The 13,278-nt window shown below is 40.8% G+C and overlaps 1 protein-coding gene across 1 annotated transcript; it reads left to right on the top strand.

Moving 5' to 3' along the window:
• Positions 1–168: 168 nt before the first annotated feature.
• Positions 169–3,523, top strand: LOC133966188 (piggyBac transposable element-derived protein 2-like). The gene is made up of 2 exons (XM_062400987.1): positions 169–246; positions 1,042–3,523. The coding sequence occupies exon 2, from the start codon at positions 1,048–1,050 to the stop codon at positions 2,785–2,787; it is 1,740 nt and encodes a 579-aa protein (XP_062256971.1). The 5' UTR covers positions 169–246; positions 1,042–1,047; the 3' UTR covers positions 2,788–3,523.
• Positions 3,524–13,278: the final 9,755 nt, after the last annotated feature.

The following is a 13,278-nucleotide window of genomic DNA, read 5'->3' as shown; positions in this document are numbered from 1 at the left end:
CTTGTAAAGTAGATGGGAACTTATTTTTATTAAATTATTACATGAACATTTACTTCTTCGAGATATAGCTTGAATAACATTAACACATGGTGCAAATACTACACATGCCAAGGAAAGCATTGGACATACTCTGCCGCCACCTTGTGGTCGGAGTGGGAAATACATCCGGTCGAGGAACCCGGAAGTGCTGCTCTGCGGACTGTATGGATTTTGCCAGCTAAATGTGGAGAATTGAGCAAATTTTAGGTAAGTTGTGCTAAAATAAAAAATACATAGCAGCTCTTTGGTCGCTTCTTATGCTAATGCTAATTTAAATAGACTACCTTTGACGCCAATGAGCAGATTTCGGTTTGTCGCGTATTCGCTACAGCAGGCACTAAGGGCTTAAAAGGATAATATTTTATTTAGGTGTAATATAGTATAAAATGGAATTCCTCTGCATATACTCCAAATGTTTTTGAAATATATAAGTATAAGTATTCTTATATGATTGTAAATCTGACGTTTGATTCATTGAATATATATATAATAGATATAATACTGTATAATACCCAGGGACTACAGATGAAAACTCTGGCTAACTCTGGTAATGCTAAGGAGCTGTGCATTGTCCCAAGAGCTAGTGAGCTGTTCTGTAATATAGGTATGACCACCTTCATGCCCTTGCTGAGGAATCTTACTTTTAAGTTTATGAGTCGGCTGGACCGCTCTACAAATGTTATAATTGATCTGATGACAGACCCTGGCCGCATCTCTGTCAAGTACACATCTCAGATCTGGGAACACTGGCATGAGTGCCCTTTTTAGCCCTTTTTCCTTGTATATTTTTATTTAATGTATTGTTTGTTTGTACTGTTTTTTATCATGTGGGCCTGTAATAAAGTTTATATCAAATAAAATTAAAATAAACATAACTTTGCAGAAATACAGACTATGTACAACTGTTTGTGCAGAGTAAGTGTGCAACATTGAATTATGTGCAAAACTGAATACAATAAATGAATACAATAAATGTAATTTCTGCCCTTTATTGTTTGGCAGAACTAAATGGATGGATCAACCTTCTACGGGGAGCGAGCTGGACGACTTCAAGCCGGGATTCCACCCATCGAGAGCGATGACAGCTGTCTCAGTGACAGTGACAACAGCGATGAAGACCTCAGACCTACACCAGGTCATAGAAGCAGCAGTGATGAAGACTCTGACATCAATCATGATGCACCTTCCATCACCAGGCGGCAGAAGGTCGTGTGGGAGACGGTGCAACAACAGGACTCTGCAGAAGACATTCCAGTTTGGCAAGGTGCTCTTCCTGCTGCTGATGAAACCAAAGAGCCCATTCAGTACTTCCGAGACTTTTTTGACGCTGATCTTTTGGATACTATAGTACAACAGAGTAATCTGTACTGCACGCAAACAAATCCAAATAATGCCCTCACATTGGATCATAATGAATTGGAGCAGTTTATTGGCACTTTAGTGTACATGAGTGTTATACACTTACCAAGGTCAAGGATGTACTGGTCCATCGAATGTCGAGTAGCGCAGGTGGCTGATTCCATGTCCCGAGACAGATGGGAAGAAATTAAAAGATTCATTCATTTCAATGACAACAGCAACATGGCAGCCAACATTGAGGATAAGCTCTTCAAAGTGAGGCCAATTATTGATTCACTTCTCCAAAAATTCCAGGATCTCCCTCAAGATCAAATGTTGTCCATTGTTGAACAACTGGTCCCTTTCAAAGGTAGATCTAGTCTAAAGCAGTATATCCCCAGGAAGCCACACAAATGGGGATACAAAATCTTTGTGCTTTGTGACACAAAAGGCCTGGTGCATTCATTCGACATATACACAGGGACAATTGATCCTGTACCTGGAGAACCTGACATCGGTGCAAGTGGAAACATCGTCCTAAAGCTTGCACAAACCATTCATGGTGCCGGCGATCACCTACTGTGTTTTGACAGCTGGTTTTCTTCCTTGGATTTGTTTGCTGCTCTTGGGAACAATGGGATACCAGCCCTTGGGACTGTGCAGCAATGTCGCCTTCCAGGTTGCAGTTTCAGCACAGACACCGATATGAAGAAGAAGGGAAGAGGGACATTTGAAGAGAAAAGGAGTGTTGTCGACGGTGTAGAAATAAGAGCAGTCAAATGGTTTGACCATAGAGGGGTGATCGTTGCCAGGTCTTTTGCCGGTGCCCATCCTGTTTCTAACATCTCAACATGGGACAGAGAGTTGAAACAGGAGGTTTCTGTGGAATGCCCAAGCATCATCAACCTGTACAACCAGTTCAGGGGCGGCGCTGTTGCTCTTGATGCACTAATGGCATATCACATCCAGATAAGGTCAAAAAAGTACTATCAAAGGTTATTTTTTCATTTTGTGGATATGGTCATCGCAAACAGCTGGCTGTTGTATCGACGTGATTGTGATTCACTGGATGTTCCAAAAAAGATGCAGAAGGATTTGCTTGCTTTTAGGACATCAGTAGCACAGGCACTCTGCATGCAAGGCAAAGACATGGCAGGGAAGAAGAGGGGGGGGGCCTCATCGGAAGTTGAAAGGGAATTCGCAAGAAAGAAACATCGAGGTCCAGCTAAAGCAATTCCCCCACTGGAAGTCCGCTCAGATGCTATTGGTCACTGGCCAGTGGTTGAAAGTGTGCGGCAACGCTGCAAACTCCCAAACTGCAAGGGCCAGTCTGTGTTCCGGTGTTCCAAGTGCAATGTTCACCTCTGCCTCAACAAGAACAACAACTGTTTCCAAGAGTTCCACAAGTGACACAAACAAGGGCAACACATTGTATCAGCAGTTTTACCTCATGGTGATTTTCTGCACAAAAGATTCAAGCTTGAAACTGCATATTTTGTTCTGAAGAGAACACAACTACTGAACATTTGTTTCTGTCTCACAATCGAATGTCTTTTGCTTTCAAGAATAAAATCTGTTTTATAGATAATATGGAGGTAAATGTTTACTTCAATCTGATGATCATTCGGGACAAATATCATATCCTCACCACAGCCTTCCTTCAGTGTGTTCATGAACTTTTGAATGTAAGAGGAAAATGGACATAGAGGTAAAACAACATGTATGCATGTCATGGTCCTGTCTGTTTTGTACCTACCCTCCTTGTTTGAATCCCTTGCTCCCTTGTTTCCTGTTTCCTTGCTCCCTGTCTCGCTTTGTACATTTTGGATAATAAGTCAAGTCATTAATGTCCTGTAATCCCAAGAGCTCAACAATTTTAAAATCTGACAAATGTTTAGATCAATACAGTGCTTTCCAAATTGCAAGGGCCAGGTTGTATTCAAATGTATGAAGTTCAATGTTCAAAGTTCACCTGTTTCCTCAAACTCTTTTCTTCTAGCCCCTTGGGACTGTGCAGCAAAGTTATTTTGTGGTATTAAGCTGTATTTCAAATACTGTGATGATGGAACAGCAATGATTGTACAGAAAAATATGTTGTTATTCAATTTCAAGCAAAAGCAGAATCAATATAATAATCTACATACCAGAGACTGGAAAATGTGTTAAATTACGGTTATGCCTTATGTCGCTAATTTGCCTCATACCTGTTCTTATATCTATTGTATATGCTATATTGGAATGAACAATCTCCTGTTGATTTAGCATCGTTATGACAGCCAAAAAAACAAATAATAATTGTTTTATAAAATTGGAAATTTATTCAGGCAATAAGGGGTTAAAGTAGTAGGCCACTATTATTTTCTGTTTCTGGTTCGTTTCATTTCATATTTTTACTCATAATAATACAAGTTTTCTAAAGCAGCCTTAGCTACCACGAAAGGTGCTGTATAAATGTATGTTAGTATTATTATTATTATTATTATTATTATGAGTAAACTACTTTCTTTCAGTAGTACTCACTAGATTTAGGACATTTGGCAGCACTCAGCTAATTATTAATTAGTAGATTAAAATAAAAAAACGCACGTTTAGCTGGTATTAAATACACCAAATGTAAAAAGGTGAAATGATCCTTCCCAGCTGGTTGTGATTCCCCCTTTGACCACCAGGTGACACAAACGGCCCATTTCAGCACTAAACAGCAATTCAGAAAACCCAGATGAAATAGTGACTTGCCTGGACCAACCTCCTCCTGGAGCCTAAACTGGGTGGGGAGCTCACCAGTGCCCACAGATACCAGCACGTGCTGGAAAGGTCATAAGGGAACAGAATGAAATGAAACCGAAGGGCTTGATCATGATACTTGAACTATCAGGCCCTATTCAAAGGTTTAGGTGTTCAACATGTGTGGCTCCCACATAGTTCTTGTAATATGATCTCATATTTTACTGTTTAACATAGCAGATCAGGATTTAGCTGAAAACAAGGTGAGAAACCCACGAGTCACCTTTCAGCTCTCAGTAAAGACTGATTAATAGAAACCCTCTTGAACAAAAGAGAAATCCTCTGTCAGGAGAAATGCTCGTCTTCCCCTCTCGACCGGTGCAGTGACGAGATGATCAGCAGCTTCGCCTGTGGCCACATCTGAAATGCTGATTTCATCAGGACAGAATCTTAATGAGCTGCTGGAGTCGGTGGAAGAGCAGCGGTCGATATGAGAAGCTTCAGTTCAACATGATGTGTTCACCTTTGAAAGAGATGTGCCTTTAATGAGGCTGTGTTTGGAGACTTTGTAATGTAAATGTCACGCAGAAGGGCAGCAGCCGAGGAAAAGGCCAACGACTTTTAGCAATTATGAAAATTTAGATTAATATTAACATTTTTTTAAATCTGTTTGGGATAAGGGTTATTCTCTCTTTTACAATGAATATATTTTTCTTACCATAGTGAAAATGATTTGAGTTTGAATGGTTCTCTTTTCTCTTGATACTCTAAGGATCATAGACATTTATGAATAATAATTTAGTATTGTTCTCATGATAACCATGGAATCTGACAATAGACAATAGAAGAAAAACCTGAAATCTGATAAATAGAATATCAAAACCTCCTGACATGTATCTTTGAGATCATTTCTTCTGAAGCTTCGTTTCCAAACAAATATATAAATCTCATAATGTGGTACTACATCAATTGAAAATACATGAGTGATACAATGGCAGAAAAATGTATTCAATGTGTATTGTTACTTTTTGGTTTGGTCTATGTCCCATCCAGTAACATGGAGGAGTTGGAGTTCATGACCCTTTACTGCAGTCATGTGATCGAGACCCTTTGGCTTCACTTTTGAGGAACCATCATGTCGTCCATAGTCCAAGAGTCTATGGTTTGAATGCAGCACTTGAATTCCAGTTTCACCTGGAATGATATGTGTGTTTAGAGGTGGGGTGTCCCTCTGTATTATGAGTATTATTATACGTTACTAGGACTGAACCATCTGCTAAACCAGCAGTTAAACCAGTTTTACACAAAAACTTTCCTACACCCATTAACTAACCCCAGAAAAACCCACAACAAGCTCTTTAACCGACCGTTTATCCAGTGAGAACAAAAGTTCTGCCTGATTTTCAAACTTTTCAGATGAAAACTCATTTGTTTGCCGGAGGATAAACTCACAAAATGAGACACAACCACAGGAGTTAAACCCAGATGATTAAAGCATCAACCTGAATGAGGAACGACGGGTCCAGACCCCTGCTGCACCTTCCTCTGTTTGACATTTTGTCCTGTGATGATAAAAAAACAAAACAATAACTCGTTCTCATTGAAGTCAAAATATTTGTGTGAGATGAAGAGAGGCTCGTTATCATTCCGAGCTGTGAAACTCCCGCCTCTGCATTTAAAGCAGCCTCTTTAAAATTCCTAATGAAGCGGCTGAATCAGTGGGGGGGGGGGGGGGGCTGCCTACATGTGTCAGCAGCTGTCGTGCTCTGTGTGTGTTAGATGATTAACTCTGGTTTGTTCTGAGTGTTGAGGAACACAGTGGGTCGCGTGTTCATATAGAAACAGGTCGTAATCTTCAACCAGCGCCGCCAACAGCACGACAGCTGACGTGCACATAACGAGGAGCTGGTGACTAACACTCAACAACCTGGTGACATCAAGAGAAGGCAAAGGGCAGCAAATAGTTTCCAGAAGTGGGAGAATTCATATTCAGAAAGAGTAGTTTAGTGTGTGGAGTCAATCAGTGCACATTTAGGGATTGACCCCACAATCCTCATTATCTTCACCAATGTGAGAAGTGTGAGGGGGTTTGCAAAATTGCCTTCCCGATATCGCATAGTGTCGAATATCAGCTCAAATGTGTAACACACGTTGTTTTGTTGTGTTTCCACCAGTGTGTGAGATGTTTGTTATTCCTGGTTGATCATTCTGGACGAGAGCTTTCAAACTTTCATGTAATTTTGAACAGAAACTCAAGAGAAACAAGACAGAGATAAAAAAAAGTGAACACACTATATGGAAATGAACGACTTGATGGACAGCAGCTTCTACTGTTTACTTTACTGACGGCTGACCAATTATTCATGAGGTCTGATATTTCAATATGACAGGTTGATATAGTTTAGGATTTGTTACCACTGCATAATTAACCCCACAGGGACCATAACCTTTTGTAATATATACAGTAGCTGTTGGGCCGTGGAGAAGACCATGAAATGTTTTATATATTAGTTTTGTTTCCAGGGTTTGTGAATCCAGAAGGAACACGATGCTCCCCATCATTTAGGATTTACTGAATTAAATATACACTCGTGAGGTTAAAGGTAAAAGAGACGGCACAGGAATGCAAAGAGAACCAAATCATTATGCAGAACATATAAGAATGAACGGCTTCTGTTTACAGTATTAAAACACAATCTTGACATGACATAATCTGCTCTCTGCCCACGTATGTGCAGCGATTACTGTGATGGCTGCAAAATGTCCAAACGTCTCATTATTCAGTCAATAAAGTTGATGTATTGCTGCATCTACGCAAACCAACATGTGAGCGTTGTGTAGATGTAGGCAGAGAACAACACAACCCACACTCTCTGCTTATCTCTCTCTGCCACTGAGCTGCTGAGCATCTCTTCCTGTCACATCTCTTTAGAACTCAAACATCTTCATCTTGGTAACTTTGAACCTTATTGGTTTTCCAGCTATAACACAGAGAAGAAGATGTTTTCTGTTCTTTTTAAACCTTGAACTGTCAGATCAGCGTTTGAATTTTAAATCCTCCTTTGTTTCAGGTCCTGGCTCTAAATGAAAGGCAGGTTTTACAGAAGTGCTGCAGAATGAATCAGGTGCTGGGGGATTGTTTATCTGCTGCCGAGCTTCACGTGGGACTGATGCACGGTGTTTAAACACAGCTCGGTGGTCCCCGTCTCAGTTTGTGTAACGACAGCCACACAGACTCACTCCTCAGGCTCCGGGTACTGGTTCCTATCTGCAGAGCAGTGTACTCCGGGTGTTTGGTGGTTTTGGGTTTGATGCTGAGAGGAAATGAGCCTTCACAAGAGGCCGAGCTACACAACAGCTCCCTGAAAGCAGCATGTCATTATTTATTGCTACAGATCTCTGCTCTTTGGAAACATAATCCATCAATCTCTCTTTCTCTCTCTCTCTCTCTCTCTCTCTCTCTCTCTCTCTTTCTCTCTCTCTCTCTCTCTCTCTCTCTCTCTCTCTCTCTTTCTCTCTCTCTCTCTCTCTCTCTTTCTCTCTCACTCTCTCTCTCTCTCTCTCTCTCTCTCTCTCTCTCTCTCTCTCTTTCTCTCTCTCTCTCTCTCTCTCTTTCTCTCTCACTCTCTCTCTCTCACACACACACACGCACATCTCCATGACTTTTCTTCACCTTAAAATTGAATGATGTATGTTATGGGGTCGTCCCCATAAGGAAGACAAGTCCCTATATTGTCCCTGTTCACAGTGATTTAGTCCCCACAACATGAGTACACTTGGACTACACACAGACACACACACACACACATACACACACACATCATGTTGATACTCTTTTTTTGTTTTGCGGGACACAGACTTGTGAACATATGTAAAGGTCATAGACATACGCTACATTATGTTGACAAAACAATTGTAAACTCTTCATTACTGATATTCAGTGGCAGTGGGTAAAATCATCTCTATCAAATAAAAATACTTTAAATCAACTTAAAGTGTTAAAATAATACACTGGCAAACTGTCCAGCTTGTTCCTGTTCCAGTGTCAGTCAGGATTTGAACAACAGATGCCAGATGAATAAAATAAATAAGAAATGCAACATTTCCCTCTGTAGTGGAAGTAGCACAGAGACAATTTTAACAGTTTAATAAATCCTGTTACTTAGCCTGACAAAGGTCCAATCCAGGCTTTTAGGATTCTGATCCTTTATTATTCTCCTTTAATCTGAATGTTAATGGTTTTCTGTGCTGGTCGTAGCTCATTTCATTCCCAGCAGGATCTGTGCAGCTTGTATCGACCTCGGTTCTGAATCGTGTTTGGGCTGAACTCTTGGAGGTCATGTGTTTAGTTAATGGAAAAACTCACGATGGCAAGAACCGAGGAGTCGGTTTTATTTATTTTGATGAAATATTTGAAATGTTTAAGGAGATTGATCGATGCTCTGGTTTCCTCCTGTTGCTCTTTTACCTTGTGAATTTATTTTTCACCATTTAACATCTCAAAAGAAAAAGGTCTGCGATTGGAAGATTGCAAAGCACAGGTTGTTAGATGTCTCGTATTCTTTGTGCAGTAACATTTCAGATTCTTTTGCTTTGGCTGGTCTGTGATTCCTCCTCTTGCGCCTCTTAGTTAGTTTCATATCGTGAAACCTTTAAAGAAAAAGCTTTAAAAACAGCCTTGGCTCTGAAGAACGATCTTTTAAAAGCTGTTACTGCAGCAGCTTTGAGCAGTGACCTCTCAGATCTCAGATCTGCTGGCGAGAGACATCCACATTGAACTGTGAGGACCTCAGTTCAAACTCAGATTGGAGTAAACATTCGATCTTTATGTGATGATAGCATCTGTCAGATATCGTACTGTGTAGAAAAATAAAGTTTTAGGATTTCACCGAGCGGTCAGACTCAAATGGAAGACACAGACACACACAATGAAAAATGTGAATAACACAAAGGAATTCATTAATAAAATGAACTGTACAGAAAATTGTCTATTTTCTAAAAGCAGAGGGGCAACAGATCATTAGAACCGGCTGACGGGCAAAGACACAGACACACACTGGCTCTGCAGCCACAGGATGAACGTCAGGTTGATATCAGGCTTCTGGTGTTTTTATAAAAATGTAAGACAGACGCAATGAAGGCATCTGTTGTTTTAGATCATTACTCAAATTTATACAGTAAGAGTACTTCTTAGTATTTGTGGCAATACTCTAACAAGTCCAACGATAACAATTTAATGAAGAGCTAAATGAAAAACCCTTTTTTAACCCTCATCAATAGCAGAAGTGCTCCTTTTTGTTCTGTATTCACAAAGTACACAGCATAAGTACTTCATAGTATTTCTGACAGTAGTCTAAGTAATACTTAGTGCAACAATATGAGTCAGTATCTTTGTTGTTGTCAGAACCTTCACTGGCCATTAACCAGTAACTTTATTTGTAATGGTTTTTCCAGTGGTTTTATCGTAGCTCTCCATTAGCAGCTGAGTGTTCTGGGGATAAAAGCTTTATTTTTTAAGGTCACTCGACCAAGTCTCTCATGAACTACGTTGTTTATCTCGAGTCAAGAAAAACAAGAGAACTCCAGCTTTGTTCAGATGAATTTATTATGGGATGTCTCACACCAGGACACGGCCTCACTTTGTTGTTCTGAAGCTTCTAGTTGAGATGGATTTCAGCAGTGTGTATTTTGATGTGCACTGTGTACTGTGTACTGTGTACTGCATGTTTGTGCACGTGTGTGTTTTACTGCGTTACGGCTTCAGAGCCTGAAGCAACAGTCTCATCTTTTCTTAATGTTAAAAGCTTTTTTACGGCTCATTCTATCAATAAGATAATAACCTCAGGTCTGTTCCTAACATGTAATTTAACACAACAAGGACTCGTTTTTCATCTCATGCAGCAGCAGTAGTGTCTGTGTGTTTAGAACAAACACAGATCAAACACAATAATGTCATGTGGATTCATTGCACATAAAGATTTATAAATACACACAGTATATAGCGGTGCAGCATCAACCAACAGGAGAACTCGCTCTGGATGAAATGGTTTCCTTAATGACCAGCAGCTGTGTCTCTGTCGGTGCCAGTGTTTAACACTCCCGGGCTCGGACAACATTTCCATCCTGTCACTGGGGCAGATTGGCTCCGGTGACCTTTTACTGCAATTACACTCTGTCAGGTCGGCTGTCGGCTGCTCGCCGCCTCATTCATATCTGGATCCACGGGAGGAATCGGCTGCCCGAGCAATTAAGACTTTTAATCAGGACACGGAAAACAGTGAAAGATAACAGAGAAGTTAGACTGTCATCTCTCTATCTCTCTATCTATCTATCTATCTGTTTATCTATCTATCTATCCATCTATCTTGTGGCCTGAACTAGACCCTTTCAGCTGGTCGTGACCTGTTTCCCTCTGAAAAGAGTAACAGGTTTTGAGGCCTGCTCTGATGTGGAGCTGTGACCTGAGACCTGTGACCTGTGACCTGTGAGGTGTTTGCAGGTTCAGCGTTTGGCTCCTGGTGAAAGAGAAGCCGAGGATCCAGTGAGTCAGGCAGCAGCTTTGGGTTGTTAGAAGAAACCCACCTCCATCTGCTGCTTTATTACTTTGCTGTTTCTCTAATGGGAACTGAAGTCCGGGGATCTGAAGTCCAATATCTGAACATTTCTCCCGGAGCAAAACAAGAAAACTCTCACGGAGGGAAAAGGCAGCACTTTGGAGATCAGCTGCCATGTTTTAATCATAAACACTGAGGCAGTGAACCATTCACTGAAACTGGGCTTTGGTTTCCCAGTCCATTTAGAAGCTGGAGGTATTTCAAATGAGGTTAACTTCAGCTTAGTACAGTATCACATAAACATTACATGAAAAGAGTTTGTACTAACATGAACACTCCTTTAAAATGAAGGATCCATTAATAGTTATTTACTTACTTCAGTGTGTTGATGTGTTTTGAAGGCAAATAATTCAATTAAAAATGTAATTAAAATAATATGAACGTTGATGAATGTTAATTATCAGTGTTTCTTCAGTGAATTCAATTCATTCATTTATTAATAGAATAAACACATTTCATGAAATATATTTTGTTGCATCAGTGTTGGATAAAGAACTTTGCCCAAAAGTGAAATGGAGTCAAAAGTTGACAAAGTTAGCAGACTTATGGATCAAATCAATAACTGACCAGCGAATCAGAGACCGAATGAGAAATGGTTTGGAAACTGGGCCCTCTTCAGAACTCAATACCACATGAAAAGGTAATAAGGTTAGATATGAGCTGTGTGTTTGTGATTTTTGAGACATCAGTGTGTTCACAGGCCTGATTGATTTCACACAGACACACTCTCCTCTGGGTTTCGCTCCATCGGTTCTCACAAAGATGCAGAACACTCAGAATACGATACGACCTCGTCTCTTTCATGGGTCGAGTGCCGGAGCTGCACTGACCCAGACTGACTCTCACTCCTTTTTTTATTGAAATTCAAACTGTTAAATGTTGAATTAACATGAATTATTAATAATGAAATGTATAATATGATTTTTTTGTAAGGTTGACGTCTCCACTCTGTCACACAGCAGTGATTCATCTCATCTATTGAAGTTCAGTCCGTGTTAAATGGAGTTTTTATAATTTATCGTTCTAGAATGATTCCATTCTTCAAACCTCTGTGCAGAGACTCTCCGATCATTAAAGAGCCTTGTAGAGATGCAATATTCAAAAGTCAGATACTCATTAATGCTCAGCGTCAGAGGATCAGACAGAGTCGACTCTGTACTCATTTTGTCTCTATTACTCAGTGTCTTCTTACGGAAAAGGACAAATCACAACAACACCCCGAGAAATCAGGATCACATTTCAACGTTGGTGGAACTTTTTGAGGAGAGACTTGTCATTTTTACGACTGCAGGCGTCTAAATTATGTTTCTTTCACATTTAACACGGAATTTCAAAGATCAAAACTCTTTCACCGCATCACAGGACGATTTAGAGAAATCCCTGCATCATGAAATCCATGGAGCTTCAGTGCATTGTGTAGAAGTGCAGCTCTTTATGTGTGTTACTGGATATTAACTGCAACAATCTGCTGTTCTCAGTCGGCGCTCGCTGCCCGAGTGGTGATTGGAGAGATTGCTCAGTCTGGCAGTGAGATCTCCATTAAGATAGATCTGAGTGACTGCAGGTGTTACCAGCTGAGCGGCCGATAATGGGAAAGCAGTTCAAACCAGGCTGGAGCAGGAGCTGGAGGAGGAGGAGCACAGAAGCAGAACCCCCCCCCCCCCCCCCCATGAGCTGCTCTGTGTTTATGGACGCTTTTGTCCTATTTATGGTCGCCATTAGAACATAGGGTCGACAATTTTGTGTTATTTATTCCACCTGGAAGCTTTGCTCTGAATGCACCGGACTCCTCCTGCCTTGATTAACGTTCAGGCTGTTCATCAGCGGGGACTCCCCCTGCACACACAAGATAACTGGAAAGTTCCACTGATGATCTGTTTTCTCATGTATTTGCTGACTTGCACACAATGTGTCGTATGTGAGGCAGCAGATGCTAATGTTCTCTGGGTGGAATAAACACACAAAGACCTGAGTGCTCAGTATTTACTTACACATACTTTAGTAAAGTCCAGGAAACACGAAAGCAGAAAAAAGATGAACTTTCTGTGATCTGAATTTTGAGCCACAGCTTTAATCAAATGGTGAAGAACTGGATTCTCTTCCCTGCTGTGTCGCCTCTTAACAGAAAACGGGCTTGTTCAGGACAGAATGAAATAAATGATTTAGTTTTCAGCCACTTTCCAGACTCGTCCTCTACAAACCTTTTTGTGAATAATCATGTTTTTTTACATCCTCCACTCCAGTGTCAGTGTTCTCTCCTCTCAGCAGCAGGTCAATAAACGACTTATCAATTAAATTCTCACCTCCGTCTCCTTTGAGTGCTTAAATGACATTTGCATGGAAATGTCACCGGCGGTCACGTGGCCGTTAGCCGGGAAACAAACGTCCCATTCGTTCTGTTTACGAGCTGCGTGCAACATTATGTCAACACTTTCATCTGCAGCACCTGTGAGGAGGCAGGGAGCCTTTCAGTTTGTGTTGTTCCTGTTGGCACCGACTGGGCTGCAGACGCACAAAAGCCTTGTGGAGCAAACACAACAGAACCTCCAGTGAACTCTCTGAT

Source organism: Platichthys flesus, chromosome 12 (assembly GCF_949316205.1).
Source record: "Platichthys flesus chromosome 12, fPlaFle2.1, whole genome shotgun sequence".
NCBI lineage: Eukaryota > Metazoa > Chordata > Actinopteri > Pleuronectiformes > Pleuronectidae > Platichthys > Platichthys flesus.
This window is presented reverse-complemented; position numbering and strand designations above follow the sequence as displayed.